This window comes from Littorina saxatilis, linkage group LG2, assembly GCF_037325665.1.
Source record: "Littorina saxatilis isolate snail1 linkage group LG2, US_GU_Lsax_2.0, whole genome shotgun sequence".
Lineage (NCBI taxonomy): Eukaryota > Metazoa > Mollusca > Gastropoda > Littorinimorpha > Littorinidae > Littorina > Littorina saxatilis.
The window spans coordinates 104129583-104148738 of record NC_090246.1 but is presented as its reverse complement, the minus strand read 5'-3'; the positions used below and the strand labels follow the sequence as shown (position 1 = coordinate 104148738).

The following is a 19156-nucleotide window of genomic DNA, read 5'->3' as shown; positions in this document are numbered from 1 at the left end:
CTCAGTGTTTACAATCACTGTTGGCTGGGTGTGTGGTGACTCAGTGTTTACAATCACTGTTCGCTGGGTGTGTGGTGACTCAGTGTTTACAATCACTGTTGGCTGGGTGTGTGGTGACTCAGTGTTTACAATCACTGTTGGCTGGGTGTGTGGTGACTCAGTGTTTACAATCACTGTTGGCTGGGTGTGTGGTGACTCAGTGTTTACAATCACTGTTCGCTGGGTGTGTGGTGACGTAGTGTTTACAATCACTGTTGGCTGGGTGTGTGGTGACTCAGTGTTTACAATCACTGTTCGCTGGGTGTGTGGTGACTCAGTGTTTACAATCACTGTTGGCTGGGTGTGTGGTGACTCAGTGTTTACAATCACTGTTCGGTGGGTGTGTGGTGACTCAGTGTTTACACTGTTGGCTGGGTGTGTGGTGACTCAGTGTTTACAATCACTGTTGGCTGGGTGTGTGGTGACTCAGTGTTTACACTGTTGGCTGGGTGTGTGGTGACTCAGTGTTTACAATCACTGTTGGCTGGGTGTGTGGTGACTCAGTGTTTACAATCACTGTTGGCTGGGTGTGTGGTGACTCAGTGTTTACACTGTTGGCTGGGTGTGTGGTGACTCAGTGTTTACAATCACTGTTCGCTGGGTGTGTGGTGACGTAGTGTTTACAATCACTGTTGGCTGGGTGTGTGGTGACGTAGTGTTTACAATCACTGTTCGCTGGGTGTGTGGTGACTCAGTGTTTACAATCACTGTTGGCTGGGTGTGTGGTGACTCAGTGTTTACAATCACTGTTGGCTGGGTGTGTGGTGACTCAGTGTTTACAATCACTGTTGGCTGGGTGTGTGGTGACTCAGTGTTTACAATCACTGTTGGCTGGGTGTGTGGTGACTCAGTGTTTACAATCACTGTTGGCTGGGTGTGTGGTGACTCAGTGTTTACAATCACTGTTGGCTGGGTGTGTGGTGACTCAGTGTTTACAATCACTGTTGGCTGGGTGTGTGGTGACTCAGTGTTTACAATCACTGTTGGCTGGGTGTGTGGTGACTCAGTGTTTACAATCACTGTTGGCTGGGTGTGTGGTGACTCAGTGTTTACAATCACTGTTCGGTGGGTGTGTGGTGACTCAGTGGTTACAATCACTGTTGGCTGGGTGTGTGGTGACTCAGTGTTTACAATCACTGTTGGCTGGGTGTGTGGTGACTCAGTGTTTACAATCACTGTTCGCTGGGTGTGTGGTGACTCAGTGTTTACAATCACTGTTCGGTGGGTGTGTGGTGACTCAGTGTTTACAATCACTGTTGGCTGGGTGTGTGGTGACTCAGTGTTTACAATCACTGTTGGCTGGGTGTGTGGTGACTCAGTGTTTACAATCACTGTTCGCTGGGTGTGTGGTGACTCAGTGTTTACAATCACTGTTGGCTGGGTGTGTGGTGACTCAGTGTTTACAATCACTGTTGGCTGGGTGTGTGGTGACTCAGTGTTTACAATCACTGTTGGCTGGGTGTGTGGTGACTCAGTGTTTACAATCACTGTTCGCTGGGTGTGTGGTGACTCAGTGTTTACAATCACTGTTCGCTGGGTGTGTGGTGACTCAGTGTTTACAATCACTGTTGGCTGGGTGTGTGGTGACTCAGTGTTTACAATCACTGTTCGCTGGGTGTGTGGTGACGTAGTGTTTACAATCACTGTTGGCTGGGTGTGTGGTGACGTAGTGTTTACAATCACTGTTCGCTGGGTGTGTGGTGACTCAGTGTTTACAATCACTGTTGGCTGGGTGTGTGGTGACTCAGTGTTTACAATCACTGTTGGCTGGGTGTGTGGTGACTCAATGTTTACAATCACTGTTGGCTGGGTGTGTGGTGACTCAGTGTTTACAATCACTGTTGGCTGGGTGTGTGGTGACTCAGTGTTTACAATCACTGTTGGCTGGGTGTGTGGTGACTCAGTGTTTACAATCACTGTTCGGTGGGTGTGTGGTGACTCAGTGTTTACAATCACTGTTGGCTGGGTGTGTGGTGACTCAGTGTTTACAATCACTGTTCGCTGGGTGTGTGGTGACGTAGTGTTTACAATCACTGTTGGCTGGGTGTGTGGTGACGTAGTGTTTACAATCACTGTTCGCTGGGTGTGTGGTGACTCAGTGTTTACAATCACTGTTGGCTGGGTGTGTGGTGACTCAGTGTTTACAATCACTGTTGGCTGGGTGTGTGGTGACTCAATGTTTACAATCACTGTTGGCTGGGTGTGTGGTGACTCAGTGTTTACAATCACTGTTGGCTGGGTGTGTGGTGACTCAGTGTTTACAATCACTGTTGGCTGGGTGTGTGGTGACTCAGTGTTTACAATCACTGTTCGGTGGGTGTGTGGTGACTCAGTGTTTACAATCACTGTTGGCTGGGTGTGTGGTGACTTAGTGTTTACAATCACTGTTGGCTGGGTGTGTGGTGACTTAGTGTTTACAATCACTGTTGGCTGGGTGTGTGGTGACTCAGTGTTTACAATCACTGTTGGCTGGGTGTGTGGTGACTCAGTGTTTACAATCACTGTTGGCTGGGTGTGTGGTGACTCAATGTTTACAATCACTGTTGGCTGGGTGTGTGGTGACTCAGTGTTTACAATCACTGTTGGCTGGGTGTGTGGTGACTCAGTGTTTACAATCACTGTTCGCTGGGTGTGTGGTGACTCAGTGTTTACAATCACTGTTCGCTGGGTGTGTGGTGACTCAGTGTTTACAATCACTGTTGGCTGGGTGTGTGGTGACTCAGTGTTTACAATCACTGTTCGCTGGGTGTGTGGTGACGTAGTGTTTACAATCACTGTTGGCTGGGTGTGTGGTGACTCAGTGTTTACAATCACTGTTCGCTGGGTGTGTGGTGACTCAGTGTTTACAATCACTGTTGGCTGGGTGTGTGGTGACTCAGTGTTTACAATCACTGTTGGCTGGGTGTGTGGTGACTCAATGTTTACAATCACTGTTGGCTGGGTGTGTGGTGACTCAGTGTTTACAATCACTGTTGGCTGGGTGTGTGGTGACTCAGTGTTTACAATCACTGTTGGCTGGGTGTGTGGTGACTCAGTGTTTACAATCACTGTTCGGTGGGTGTGTGGTGACTCAGTGTTTACAATCACTGTTGGCTGGGTGTGTGGTGACTTAGTGTTTACAATCACTGTTGGCTGGGTGTGTGGTGACGTAGTGTTTACAATCACTGTTCGCTGGGTGTGTGGTGACTCAGTGTTTACAATCACTGTTGGCTGGGTGTGTGGTGACTCAGTGTTTACAATCACTGTTGGCTGGGTGTGTGGTGACTCAGTGTTTACAATCACTGTTGGCTGGGTGTGTGGTGACTCAGTGTTTACAATCACTGTTGGCTGGGTGTGTGGTGACTCAGTGTTTACAATCACTGTTGGCTGGGTGTGTGGTGACTCAGTGTTTACAATCACTGTTGGCTGGGTGTGTGGTGACTCAGTGTTTACAATCACTGTTGGCTGGGTGTGTGGTGACTCAGTGAAGTGTAACTGATCGGTGGGTGTGTGGTGACTCAGTGAAGTGTGACTGATCGGTGGGTGTGTGGTGACTCAGTGAAGTGTAACTGATCGGTGGGTGTGCGGTGACTCAGTGAAGTGTAACTGATCGGTGGGTGTGTGGTGACTCAGTGAAGTGTGACTGATCGGTATGACAGGTGTGAGCGGACAAGCGAGATAAGACAATGTGAGCTGTCACTCGTGTTGTGTCCATCCTAGTCCATTTCCAGATCCATGTTAATCAATCTCGTATGATCTCGATAGAACCGAGAAGATAGCGGCCATTGTTAAACGAGGAGAAAAAAAACTGTTTGACTTGAGATCACACGTGGACCGGGAATAAAAAGCATCCCACTTGAACACACAAGCTGTGTCATCGTCTTACACTTTGTTGTATGCAAGAACACAACAACTCGATCACTAAAGAATACAAGTGTGACCACCCCGTGAAATCCCTGACCATGATGGGATCGCCTTAAAACAAACTCGATAGCCACGGCAATTGGCAACGGTTCTTCCGCACCGCAGGGGCTCATCAGCGCCAAAAGGTCATGTGATTTACCTCGACCTTTCACTAAAAACAATGTCGGCTTTGGGGTGATGTGTGGATTACTTCCATGGCGTTTCTGTAACTTTGCGTGAATATAAGGTAGGCGTTCCTACAACGTATCAATCTTTATCTTGTCAAACGAAAGTAAAGACCTGAGATAGAAATGAAAAACCGTTGCTTCAGCCGTTTGCATGCCGAAGTGATGTTGTAAACGGAAAGGATTTCCGCAAGTTTTAAGCGTCCGTATTGCGCACTGACTCGACTGGAGACATAATTAGAGTAAACCAAACCCATGATAATTTTGTGAAAAGTCGTTATAAGTCCACGTTTGGACGGTCGTATGTCGTATTAGAGAGGGGGACGTAATATGGAGGTGACAAATACTAAGACAAAAAAGGAGAAAAAATCCATCAGAGAAAAGTCAGTCGTATTATTGAGGGACCCGTGGTACCACTGTGACACATTTTCTCTCTCAGATATTTCAATGCAATAATAATAATAATAATAACGGGTATTTATATAGCGCCTTATCCGAAGTTCAAAGCGCTTTATGCAGTGTGAGATGTATCTGTAGAGTGAGATGTATCTGTAGAGTGAGATGTATCTGTAGAGTGAGATGTATCTGTAGTGTGAGATGTATCTGTAGAGTAAGATGTATCTGTAGAGTGAGATGTATCTGTAGAGTGAGATGTATCTGTAGAGTGAGATGTATCTGTAGAGTGAGATGTATCTGTAGAGTGACCAACTGTCCTTTCATTGTATTACTGAGGACTTGTTGATGTGTGTTGCAGTGTGTCCAGTTCCACCCCAACAGTAACTACGTGGCGACAGGGTCCAGCGACCGCACCATCAGGCTGTGGGACGTCTTGTCCGGCAACTGTGTTCGCATCATGACGGGGCACAAGGTGGGACAGTCAACATGTTCTGGCTTTTTGCACATTGTTTACATTTGACCACATCACTATCTGTTATATAGCTACAGTGGAACCACATCACTATCTGTTATATAGCTACAGTGGAACCACATCACTATCTGTTATATAGCTACAGTGGAACCACATCACTATCTGTTATATAGCTACAGTGGAACCACATCACTATCTGTTATATAGCTACAGTGGAACCACTATCTGTTATATAGCTACAGTGGAACCACTATCTGTTATATAGCTACAGTGGAACCACATCACTATCTGTTATATAGCTACAGTGGAACCACATCACTATCTGTTATATAGCTACAGTGGAACCACATCACTATCTGTTATATAGCTACAGTGGAACCACATCACTATCTGTTATATAGCTACAGTGGAACCACATCACTATCTGTTATATAGCTACAGTGGAACCACATCACTATCTGTTATATAGCTACAGTGGAACCACATCACTATCTGTTATATAGCTACAGTGGAACCACATCACTATCTGTTATATAGCTACAGTGGAACCACATCACTATCTGTTATATAGCTACAGTGGAACCACTATCTGTTATATAGCTACAGTGGAACCACATCACTATCTGTTATATAGCTACAGTGGAACCACATCACTATCTGTTATATAGCTACAGTGGAACCACATCACTATCTGTTATATAGCTACAGTGGAACCACATCACTATCTGTTATATAGCTACAGTGGAACCACATCACTATCTGTTATATAGCTACAGTGGAACCACATCACTATCTGTTATATAGCTACAGTGGAACCACATCACTATCTGTTATATAGCTACAGTGGAACCACATCACTATCTGTTATATAGCTACAGTGGAACCACATCACTATCTGTTATATAGCTACAGTGGAACCACATCACTATCTGTTATATAGCTACAGTGGAACCACATCACTATCTGTTATATAGCTACAGTGGAACCACATCACTATCTGTTATATAGCTACAGTGGAACCACATCACTATCTGTTATATAGCTACAGTGGAACCACATCACTATCTGTTATATAGCTACAGTGGAACCACATCACTATCTGTTATATAGCTACAGTGGAACCACTATCTGTTATATAGCTACAGTGGAACCACATCACTATCTGTTATATAGCTACAGTGGAACCACATCACTATCTGTTATATAGCTACAGTGGAACCACATCACTATCTGTTATATAGCTACAGTGGAACCACATCACTATCTGTTATATAGCTACAGTGGAACCACATCACTATCTGTTATATAGCTACAGTGGAACCACTGTGTCATTTAAGGGGGGGGGGGGGGGTCTTAAATAGGGGGGTCTTAAATAGGGGAGTCTTAAACGAAGGTTAAATTACATATCTTAACCGACTCACATATAGCATTAACTTCAGTTTAAGTGCTAAGACGCTGAACTACGCTTCACCCCAAAGGGGAAGTAACCCCCTAAAAAAGAACAGCCTTGACCTATAACCCATGTAGACAAGAGTCAAGGTCATACCGTCACGTGACCGATCACGCGTGACTCCACCGCCACCATGTTGTGAAAGCGCACTCCCACTTCAGCCTCCGAAACGCTCAGACGCGTTTTACACTACGCTACAGGTTTTTAGTCTACTGTCTTCTAGACAGTGTTTCACCCCGTCTACAGGTTTTTAGTCTACTGTCTTCTAGACAGTGTTTCACCCCGTCTACAGGGTTTTAGTCTACTGTCTTCTAGACAGTGTTTCACCCCGTCTACAGGGTTTTAGTCTACTGTCTTCTAGACAGTGTTTCACCCCATCTACAGGGTTTTAGTCTACTGTCTTCTAGACAGTGTTTCACCCCGTCTACAGGGTTTTAGTCTGCTGTCTTCTAGACAGTGTTTCACCCCGTCTACAGGGTTTTAGTCTACTGTCTTCTAGACAGTGTTTCACCCCGTCTACAGGTTTTTAGTCTACTGTCTTCTAGACAGTGTTTCACCCCGTCTACAGGGTTTTAGTCTACTGTCTTCTAGACAGTGTTTCACCCCGTCTACAGGTTTTTAGTCTACTGTCTTCTAGACAGTGTTTCACCCCGTCTACAGGGTTTTAGTCTACTGTCTTCTAGACAGTGTTTCACCCCGTCTACAGGGTTTTAGTCTACTGTCTTCTAGACAGTGTTTCACCCCGTCTACAGGGTTTTAGTCTACTGTCTTCTAGACAGTGTTTCACCCCGTCTACAGGTTTTAGTCTACTGTCTTCTAGACAGTGTTTCACCCCGTCTACAGGTTTTTAGTCTACTGTCTTCTAGACAGTGTTTCACCCCGTCTACAGGTTTTTAGTCTACTGTCTTCTAGACAGTGTTTCACCCCGTCTACAGGTTTTTAGTCTACTGTCTTCTAGACAGTGTTTCACCCCGTCTACAGGTTTTTAGTCTACTGTCTTCTAGACAGTGTTTCACCCCGTCTACAGGTTTTTAGTCTACTGTCTTCTAGACAGTGTTTCACCCCGTCTACAGGTTTTTAGTCTACTGTCTTCTAGACAGTGTTTCACCCCGTCTACAGGTTTTTAGTCTACTGTCTTCTAGACAGTGTTTCACCCCGTCTACAGGTTTTTAGTCTACTGTCTTCTAGACAGTGTTTCACCCCGTCTACAGGTTTTTAGTCTACTGTTCTAGACAGTGTTTCACCCCGTCTACAGGGTTTTAGTCTACTGTCTTCTAGACAGTGTTTCACCCCGTCTACAGGTTTTTAGTCTACTGTCTTCTAGACAGTGTTTCACCCCGTCTACAGGTTTTTAGTCTACTGTCTTCTAGACAGTGTTTCACCCCGTCTACAGGTTTTTAGTCTACTGTCTTCTAGACAGTGTTTCACCCCGTCTACAGGTTTTTAGTCTACTGTCTTGTAGACAGTGTTTCACCCCGTCTACAGGTTTTTAGTCTACTGTCTTCTAGACAGTGTTTCACCCCGTCTACAGGTTTTTAGTCTACTGTCTTCTAGACAGTGTTTCACCCCGTCTACAGGTTTTTAGTCTACTGTCTTCTAGACAGTGTTTCACCCCGTCTACAGGTTTTTAGTCCACTGTCTTCTAGACAGTGTTTCACCCCGTCTACAGGTTTTTAGTCTACTGTCTTCTAGACAGTGTTTCACCCTGTCTACAGGTTTTTAGTCTACTGTCTTCTAGACAGTGGTTCACCCCGTCTACAGGGTTTTAGTCTACTGTCTTCTAGACAGTGTTTCACCCCGTCTACAGGTTTTTAGTCTACTGTCTTCTAGACAGTGTTTCACCCCGTCTACAGGGTTTTTAGTCTACTGTCTTCTAGACAGTGTTTCACCCCGTCTACAGGTTTTTAGTCTACTGTCTTCTAGACAGTGTTTCACCCCGTCTACAGGTTTTTAGTCTACTGTCTTCTAGACAGTGTTTCACCCCGTCTACAGGTTTTTAGTCTACTGTCTTCTAGACAGTGTTTCACCCCGTCTACAGGTTTTTAGTCTACTGTCTTCTAGACAGTGTTTCACCCCGTCTACAGGTTTTTAGTCTACTGTCTTCTAGACAGTGTTTCACCCCGTCTACAGGTTTTTAGTCTACTGTCTTCTAGACAGTGTTTCACCCCGTCTACAGGTTTTTAGTCTACTGTCTTCTAGACAGTGTTTCACCCCGTCTACAGGTTTTTTAGTCTACTGTCTTGTAGACAGTGTTTCACCCCGTCTACAGGGTTTTAGTCTACTGTCTTCTAGACAGTGTTTCACCCCGTCTACAGGTTTTTAGTCTACTGTCTTCTAGACAGTGTTTCACCCCGTCTACAGGTTTTTAGTCTACTGTCTTCTAGACAGTGTTTCACCCCGTCTACAGGTTTTTAGTCTACTGTCTTCTAGACAGTGTTTCACCCCGTCTACAGGGTTTTTAGTCTACTGTCTTCTAGACAGTGTTTCACCCCGTCTACAGGTTTTTAGTCTACTGTCTTCTAGACAGTGTTTCACCCCGTCTACAGGTTTTTAGTCTACTGTCTTCTAGACAGTGTTTCACCCCGTCTACAGGTTTTTAGTCTACTGTCTTCTAGACAGTGTTTCACCCCGTCTACAGGTTTTTAGTCTACTGTCTTCTAGACAGTGTTTCACCCCGTCTACAGGGTTTTAGTCTACTGTTCTAGACAGTGTTTCACCCCGTCTACAGGTTTTTAGTCTACTGTCTTCTAGACAGTGTTTCACCCCGTCTACAGGTTTTTAGTCTACTGTCTTCTAGACAGTGTTTCACCCCGTCTACAGGTTTTTAGTCTACTGTCTTCTAGACAGTGTTTCACCCCGTCTACAGGGTTTTAGTCTACTGTCTTCTAGACAGTGTTTCACCCCGTCTACAGGTTTTTAGTCTACTGTCTTCTAGACAGTGTTTCACCCCGTCTACAGGTTTTTAGTCTACTGTCTTCTAGACAGTGTTTCACCCCGTCTACAGGTTTTTAGTCTACTGTCTTCTAGACAGTGTTTCACCCCGTCTACAGGTTTTTAGTCTACTGTCTTCTAGACAGTGTTTCACCCCGTCTACAGGTTTTTAGTCTACTGTCTTCTAGACAGTGTTTCACCCCGTTTCACCTGCTTCTCATGCACCAGTTTGGGTGAGCTCGTTTTAGTTTGTTTTCTTTTGCTTGCGTTTGTTCCTTTCTCCGTTGTTCGGTCTGATTGTTGTTTACCATAACTCAGACTGTTTTCTCAGCAATGGCTGACAAGGAGAAAAAGAAACCCCAGACTAGACAGGTAGCTGCTGACGTTTACCCTTCTAAGGTTACGCACAAAGACAAAGTTAAAGGGACTATTGTTTCTGTTTTTGACCCATGTTCCCAAACAACAATGTCTGTTAAGATGTCGGACCCTTTGAGTCCAACCATGCCGGTGCTGAAGGAGGTTAAAAGTAAGGCTACTTCAGCCAAGGCTACTTCAGCCAAGGCTACTTCAGCCAAGGCTACTTCAGCCAAGGCTACTTCAGCCAAGGCTACTTCAGCCGAGGTCAAGAAACGCAGTGGTAAAGATAAAGCTTGTGATAGAGAGGATTTTTCTTCCCTTTTCGAGACGTTTTCGGCCCAAATGAGTAATATGTTTGTGCAACAACAGCAGCTTGCTGCGGATTTGCAGGCCACTCGTCAAGAGTTACGCTCGCTCCCGGCGACGTGGCTTCGTTGTCACGCATCAGGGTTCCGCCTTCATGCACAGTCACTTCGGCTGACGTGGCTTCTTTGTCACGCATCAGGGTTCCGCCTTCATGCACAGTCACTTCGGCTGACGTGGCTTCGTTGTCACGCATCAGGGTTCCGCCTTCATGCACAGTCACTTCGGCTGACGTGGCTTCTTTGTCACGCATCAGGGTTCCGCCTTCTTGCACAGTCACTTCGGCTGACGTGGCTTCTTTGTCACGCATCAGGGTTCCGCCTTCTTGCACAGTCACTTCGGCTGACGTGGCTTCGTTGTCACGCATCAGGGTTCCGCCTTCATGCACAGTCACTTCGGCTGACGTGGCTTCGTTGTCACGCATCAGGGTTCCGCCTTCATGCACAGTCACTTCGGCTGACGTGGCTTCGTTGTCACGCATCAGGGTTCCGCCTTCATGCACAGTCACTTCGGCTGACGTGGCTTCTTTGTCACGCATCAGGGTTCCGCCTTCATGCACAGTCACTTCGGCTGACGTGGCTTCGTTGTCACGCATCAGGGTTCCGCCTTCATGTACAGTCACTTCGGCTGACGTGGCTTCGTTGTCACGCATCAGGGTTCCGCCTTCATGTACAGTCACTTCGGCTGACGGTCAGGCAGAGGAGGAAGCTTCCTTCAGATGCGGAGCGGATTCACGCTCTACAGGTTTGTCATGTTCACCGGTAACCAGGTTTTCCGGTGAAAGTGTTCAAGTTGGGCCGGAACTAGTAGCTCCCCCGCCGAGACTGGGGAGTGAAAGTTTGACTCTCCCGGAGGCTATCGCTCTTAGTAAGCGGAACTCACGGGGGGGTCAACACCGGACAACAAGTTGGGCCGGAACTAGTAGCTCCCCCGCCGAGGCTGGGGAGTGAAAGTTCGACTCTCCCGGAGGCTATCGCTCTTAGTAAGCGGAACTCACGGGGTGTCGACACCGGACAACGAGACGGATATACACACGGGCAGACTAGCATGTCTCTTTCCCGTCGGCTTCACAGCCTTATTAGGACTTGCGCTCTGCCGAGTGCACCGCTTCCGGTCACTCCGGAGCTGGCCACTCTCCGGGAGGATGGTTATCGTTTAGATAAAACATGCGCCTACTCAGAGGGCGCGCTGCTTGATTTGGAGGAGACGGGAAGATATTTTCTGGAACTTGCATCTCTCTCAGAGACACTTCTTCGAACCCTTTCACGTTCAATCGCGTCGTCCTTGGACCCTTTCGAATTTCGAAACGACGCGAGCGTTAAAGACGTTCCTACCCTGCTGGCCTCTTTGGCTAAGGTTTCAGACAAGCAAATGTCAGTTGCGGCACGTTTATATGCGCATGCGGTGTACACGCGCAGAGACTTCTTCTTGTCTGGTTCCAGAATTCAAGATAAGTCTACTATGGACTGCATGACCATCCATTAAAACAACTGGTTCTACTTTACAATGTGGCTGCCTTTTATGCAATGTTAAAAACCTGAAAGTAGTCAGCTCTGCAAGAACTATGTTAATTAAAAACAGCTTTACTGTTTTACCTCATCATAAATTTCATTTGTCTTTTTCGAAAGCTTCTATTTTGATGTAACAGATTTCCCCCAGTTTTTCTTTTTTTCTTCTTTTCTCCAGGGAGCTATCCACTGCATGTCCTTTTCTTCAGATGGTAAATACTTGGCGTCGGGAGGTATGTCTGTTTTGCATATTTACTGCATTAGAAACACTACTTGTAGATGATTTTTGAATCTCATGTATCATATTTTACAACGCAATTTCTTTAACAAAAATAAAAAAATTATTTGGTGATAAGACACTTTTGAAGAAAACAATAGCTTAGGCTCTGGCGCTACTCTTGTAAAACAGAAGGGGAAAGCACTTAGCACATACTATTTTAGTCCTAGCCCTTGTTGAAGACAACACATCATGTATGCTGTTTTTGTGAGTGTAAAATGGGAAGAGTAGACTGCAAGGGGGGGGGGGGGGGGGGGGGGGGGGTGTGAACAAGAATGTAGGGAAAAGACTTTCTAAGTGTTCAGTATTCTTCTTGGTCAGCCGATAAATGATGAGTAAACTCATGGCTGCCGGTGTCATGTCTGGTATTGACAGGTGTGGACCATCTGGTGATAGTGTGGGACATTTCTAACGGTGTCATGTCTGGTATTGACAGGTGTGGACCATCTGGTGATAGTGTGGGACATTTCTAACGGCTGTCATGTCTGGTATTGACAGGTGTGGACCATCTGGTGATAGTGTGGGACATTTCTAACGGTGTCATGTCTGGTATTGACAGGTGTGGACCATCTGGTGATAGTGTGGGACATTTCTAACTGCTGTCATGTCTGGTATTGACAGGTGTGGACCATCTGGTGATAGTGTGGGACATTTCTAACGGTGTCATGTCTGGTATTGACAGGTGTGGACCATCTGGTGATAGTGTGGGACATTTCTAACGGTGTCATGTCTGGTATTGACAGGTGTGGACCATCTGGTGATAGTGTGGGACATTTCTAACGGCACGGCTGTGGCCCACCTGACTGCACACACAGGCATTGTGTACACCTTGTGCTTCAGTAGGGATGGCACACTACTGGCAACAGGTAGGCATTGTGTACACCTTGTGCTTCAGTAGGGATGGCACACTACTGGCAACAGGTAGGCATTGTGTACACCTTGTGCTTCAGTAGGGATGGCACACTGCTGGCAACAGGTAGGCATTGTGTACACCTTGTGCTTCAGTAGGGATGGCACACTGCTGGCAACAGGTAGGCATTGTGTACACCTTGTGCTTCAGTAGGGATGGCACACTACTGGCAACAGGTAGGCATTGTGTACACCTTGTGCTTCAGTAGGGATGGCACACTACTGGCAACAGGTAGGCATTGTGTACACCTTGTGCTTCAGTAGGGATGGCACACTACTGGCAACAGGTAGGCATTGTGTACACCTTGTGCTTCAGTAGGGATGGCACACTGCTGGCAACAGGTGTGTACTCTTTGGCACGTCGCTTGCAGGAAATAATGTCTGTCGTGGCAACAGGTGTGTACTCTTTGGCACGTCGGTTGCAGGAAATAATGTCTGTCGTGGCAAGTTCATTTCTTGCCTTTTTTTTCAGTTCTTTATTGCTGCATTGTTTTGGGGGGATGTTTGTTTGTTTGTTTGTTTGTTTGTTTGTTTGTTTGTTTCATATAGCATCTTCTTTTTGATTGTTTGGCACTTGCTGTAAGCACATACATACAGTTTTATGCTCTGTAAGCACATACATACAGTTTCAAATTGATAGCGTGGATACACTTTTCTGTATCTGTTTGAATGATATTCAGGGGTTTCGAGAATAAGTTACAATGTACAAGCTTGCTTTGAAGAGTTCTTTCTTGTTTTATGTTACTGACATTAGTGTTGTTTTAACTCACACCGAGACAAGAGACGGAATTTCTGTTATTCTCCAAGGAGGAAGCTGCTTGACCTGACTCAGCCTGCATGGATCTCATTACCACCAGCCCCACACTTGGTTTTAATCTATGGACTTTTTGATTGCACAGGTGGCATGGACAACAGTGTGCGATTGTGGGACCTGGCGCGAGTCATGGAAGAGCAGGACCCAGAGGCTGACAGCAATATGCCCAGCTCCTTGAATGTGTGAGTTCTCTTTGTTTGTATGTCTGTCTGTCTGTCTGTCTGTCTGTCTGTTTGTCTGTCTTTCTGTCCATCTATTCTTATGCCCCCCCCCCCCCCCCCCTTCACAACCAACCCACGATTCTCACCCCTTCCTGTGTGAGTGTTAATCTGTCTCTCAGTCTGTGCTTGCATTCACTTGCATGAATTATAGATGAGGACTGAATGTTTGTGTGTATATGCATGAATTATAGATGAGGACTGAATGTTTGTGTGTATGTGCATGAATTATAGATGAGGACTGAATGTTTGTGTGTATGTGCATGAATTATAGATGAGGACTGAATGTTTGTGTGTGTGTACATGAATTATAGATGAGGACTGAATGTTTGTGTGTGTGTACATGAATTATAGATGAGGACTGAATGTTTGTGTGTATGTGCATGAATTATAGATGAGGACTGAATGTTTGTGTGTATGTGCATGAATTATAGATGAGGACTGAATGTTTGTGTGTGTGTACATGAATTATAGATGAGGACTGAATGTTTGTGTGTGTGTACATGAATTATAGATGAGGACTGAATGTTTGTGTGTGTGTGCATGAATTATAGATGAGGACTGAATGTTTGTGTGTGTGTACATGAATTATAGATGAGGACTGAATGTTTGTGTGTGTGTGCATGAATTATAGATGAGGACTGAATGTTTGTGTGTATGTGCATGAATTATAGATGAGGACTGAATGTTTGTGTGTGTGTGCATGAATTATAGATGAGGACTGAATGTTTGTGTGTGTGTGCATGAATTATAGATGAGGACTGAATGTTTGTGTGTGTGTGCATGCATATGTGCAGGGGTGGGATTTCTTCCGTCCTAGACGGATTTCCGTCCCAGGAAGAATTTGGCAACTTTTTTTTTTATACCTTTTATGTTAAAGGCACAGTAAGCCTCCCGTAAACCATCACAGATACTGTCAGGCTTTTACACACAGTACAAACACCCTTTCATTTAAACACTCACCGCTTTAGAACATCCTAGGTTCCCCACGTAAAGAGCGAGCAATTTTCAAAGAATTTATTTTTGTGTGGTTTATCTTACCCCTGAGCCTTCGTGAACCCGTGTGATCCAGTTTCCCTTTTTCACAATGCAGTCGTCAGTTAGTCATTTGAATGCGACTCGCTGTGAGCTTATCTGCAATAGCACGTTATTATGTACCTCTGACTATGCACGAAACAAACGGCTGTGGTTCACAAGAACTCTCGCGTTGGCTTTTGACTGTTCAGAGGAGCTGGCGATAGACATAAACCGTCGTCTGCTACGAGAACCACGACCTTGCGTGACCTTGCTTTCGGGCGTTTCTTTTTTAAAACTTTCAAAACTTCGAATTGTACTGATCTTGTCTTGATGAAAAAAGAATTCTTTTATAATTTAAGAATGTTTGTGTAACAAGCTGTCAATTTATCATTTACATTTTAAAAGTTAGGTCTAGCGCCAAAACGCACCACGGTCGGATTGTCTACTGAGACAATCCTCAAAATTAATTTTTTGAAAATTGCTCGCTCTTTACGTAGGGCACCTAGGATGTTTCCGTTTGGTGCGCGTTCAAATGGAAGGGTGTTTGTACTGTGTGTAAAAGCCTGACAGTATCTGTGATGGTTTACGGGAGGCGTACTGTGTGTAAAAGCCTGACAGTATCTATGATGGTTTACGGGAGGCTGCACTGTGCCTTTAATCCCTGACAGCTGTTGTTAAGCCGCCATTAGAAAAATGGGGGGCTTACTGGATTTGCTCTGTCTGTTTGTTTGTTTGTTTGGGGCGGGCGGTCAGTCGGTCGGTGTTTGTCGGGTAAGACTTGTATCTCTGGGTCAATTAAGCTCAAATTTTGTGAAATTGTTAGGAATAGGCTTTGTTTTTTGTATGCAAAAAATTACATTCCTAACGGTAGTCAAACGGAAGATATTAGCTTGTAACGCTTTTACAAACCGAGCCAGGGGACGAAACCCACTGACATATGCGGGAATTCCCGCAGGTTACTTCCCTTTCCCCTTTTTGGTTCACTGATCTATATTTTTAGATCAGTGTTTTGGTTTGGCAGCCGCCATGCTTTTGTTCAATTTCATTTTACGTGCTCCGATATTTGGATGCTTCGTTGGGCGGTAACAGTGGAGTTTGTTTTATTGGTGTGTGTGGGTCCGTGGTACGGACTCGTTTGCCAAATAATGTTTTGGTCTTATGTTATTACTAGCATTTTGTTTCTCACTTCGACTCTATATATTCTATAAGAATCCGACAGTGTAAAAGTATTACCATCAACATACTCAGTTTGCTGAAAAATAACTTTGATTTGAGTTATCTCCCTTCCTTTGGAACATTTTAGAAGATAGTAGAGATTAAGGGCCCAGCTTCGCCCGGGGTGGCCTCAAAAGCATTTGAAGGCATGTGCTGCCCACTGAGAGTGTCACAATATATATTCAATTCCTAATTACATGGTTTTTGGCTCACGTAAGTGTAGCCTATGCGATCGTAACTTTGTCTGTCTGTGCGTGCGTGCGTGCGTCTGTGCGTGTGTATGTCTGTGGTAGAAACTCTAACATTTGAAGACGTCACATTACATTGACGTCACATTATGACGTAAGAGGGTTAGACGTCACGCGAAGGAAGTACTGACAGTCTCGGTCATTATTATTTTGAGCGCGCCGAGACTAGTTGGCAGTCGTGTCCTTGTAAGTAGGCTACATGCAGACAGACAGATCTAGATCTAGTGTCTCGCTTTCTTGCACAGTTTCACCTATGCTCTTTCTGTGTGTGTGTGTGTGTGTGTGTGTGTGTGTGTGTGTGTGTGTGTGTGTGTGTGTGTGTGTGTGTGTGTGTGTGTGTGTGTGTGACGGAGTGATTGAGTTTGTGTTACTGTTTGTCGATTTCTTACGTGAGCCTTGATGGCTTCGCCTCTTGTTATGGAATGAGTTACATCCCTTTCTTGTTTCTATTTGGATGGCGTGGGTTGTGTAGAAGGATAATTTTTATGTTGAATATTTCTTTAGAAAGTATGGGCCGTTCCTGAGTAATATCATTGGTACTGTGAAGATGAAGTGACGCAAAACTGTGTACGTCATTTACTTTGGAAAGAGGCGGTAATGAGTTACTTCCCTTCAGGTCTCGTTCGATCTCTGACAGCATGCGAACATGCATTGGATTATTAAGCCGCCTTGTAAAGGGTGCTTACTGGATTTGCTCTGCCTGTTTGTCCGGGTTTCAGGTGTTTGTTTGTCTACCATGTCACCACGTGTAAAGAGCTCGGTCAATTTTTGTAAAAATTATTTCTTAATTTATTCAATTAATCTTTTTTAATTAATTTTTTCTAAAAATTATTTATTTACTTTTATTTTTTTATTTTTTACATGTTAAATGTTTTAACGTAGAGGGGGAATCGAGACGAGGGTCGTGGTGTGTGTGTGTGTGTGTGTGTGTGTGTGTGTGTGTGTGTGTGTGTGTGTGTGTGTGTGCGTAGAGCGATTCAGAGTAAACTACTGGACCGATCTTTATGAAATTTTACATGAGAGTTCCTGGGTATGATATCCCGAAAAGTTTTTTTCATTTTTTGGATAAATGTCTCTGATGACGTCATATCCGGATTTTTGTCAAAATTGAGGCGGCACTGTCACACCCTCATTTTTCATTAAAATTGATTGAAATTTTGGCCAAGCAATCTTCGACAAAGGCCTGACTTTGGTATTGCATGTCAGCTTGGAGGTTTAATTAATTAATTAATTAATGACTTTGGTCATTAAAAATCCGAAAATTGTAATTAAAATTATTTTTGTATAAAACGATCCAAAATTACGTTCATCTTATTCTTCATCATTTTCTGATTCCAAAAACATATAAATATGTTATATTCGGATTAAAAACAAGCTCTTAAAATTAAAAAATATAAAAATTATGATAAAAATTAAATTTCTGAAATCGATATAAAAACAATTTCATCTTATTCCTTGTCGGGTTCCAGATTAAAAAAACATATAGATATGATATGTTTGGATTAAAAACACGCTCAGAAAGTTAAACTGAAGAGAGGTACAGAAAAGCGTGCTATGCAGCACAGCGCAATCACTACCGCACTAAACAGGCTCGTTACTTTCATTGCCTTTTGCACGAGTGGCAGACTACGGTCATTGTGAAAAAAACCAGTGCGTTCAGTTTCATTCTGTGAGTTCCACAGCTTGACTAAAGGTAGTAATTTCGCCTTACGCGACTTGTTTTATTATAATTTATTCATTTAAAAAAAATTTGTTTCCCTCCCTCTGTCTGTCTCTGTCTCCGTGCCCCACCCCCATATTACCAAGGGCGGCTTCTTGACCCCGTTAAGGTCAACACTTGTTTACACTGGGTTTGTGGTTGTGCCAGGTCAGCCACCTTTCACCAGGTCAGCCACCTTTCACCATGTCCCAGACCCATTTCGTGTCATGTCATTTTGGGGAATGTGGCATCTTAGTTGCCATCTATTTGAAAACTCAGCTTACCCATATCTTTATATACCCTTCTTGCAAGTATTCAGAGACCTTTAGTGGTGTGGGATAGAGAAAACTTGCATTCCTGATCTATGAACCAGTGGTATTTAGCTTCTGATACATTGAGTCCTTAAGAAAGTTAGCAAGTGAGACAAACTTAAAGGCACAGTAAGCCTCCCGTAAACCATCACAGAGCTCCCCGAGCGTCTACATACAGTACAAGCATACTTCCATTTAAACGCTCACCGAACGGGACCATCCTGGCTGCTTTCTGTCGAGCGTGAGAAATTTTCAAAGAATTTATTTTCGTGGACTTGGCCCTTACAACAATGGCGCCTCGTTTTGGAGCTGGACGGCTGTGATGAATATCCCGGAAATCACGCCCGGACAGTAAGCCTCCCGTAAACCATCACAGATACTGTCAGGCTTTTACACACAGTACAAACACCCTTCCATTTGAACGCTCACCAAACGGGAACATCCTAGGTGCCCTACGTAAAGAGCGAGCAATTTTTAAAGAATTAATTTTGCAGATTGTCTCGAACACTTTTTGGACCCATCCTGAACTCAGGTCAAAAATGAGTTACTTCCCTTAAACTGGCGATAGCCGTGGATCGATGATTATCAGAATGTTTTTGGACCATGGTGCGTTTTTGCGCTAGACCTAACTTTTAAAATCTAAATAATAAATTGACAGCTTGTTACACAAACATTCTTTAATCATAAAAGAATTCTTTTTTCATCAAGACAAGATCAGTGCAATTCGAAGTTGTGAAAGTTTGAAAAAAGAAAAGCCCGGCAGCAGGGTCACGCAAGGGTCGTAGCAGACGACGCCGGGTTTACGCGGCATATCGCCGTTCTCAACAGTGAAAAGCCATCGCTAGAGTTCTTGTGAACCACAGCC

General features: G+C 44.5%; 1 protein-coding gene across 1 annotated transcript in view; it reads left to right on the top strand.

The window, feature by feature from the left end:
• Nucleotides 1-19156, top strand: part of LOC138960419 (transcription initiation factor TFIID subunit 5-like) — a 74195-nt gene that overhangs the window by 50627 nt on the left and 4412 nt on the right. Inside the window, exons 15-18 of the mRNA XM_070332333.1 lie at nucleotides 4861-4974; nucleotides 11762-11816; nucleotides 12604-12726; nucleotides 13669-13765. Of these exons, the coding sequence (XP_070188434.1) occupies nucleotides 4861-4974; nucleotides 11762-11816; nucleotides 12604-12726; nucleotides 13669-13765 (389 nt within the window). The remainder of the gene's footprint in view (nucleotides 1-4860; nucleotides 4975-11761; nucleotides 11817-12603; nucleotides 12727-13668; nucleotides 13766-19156) is intronic.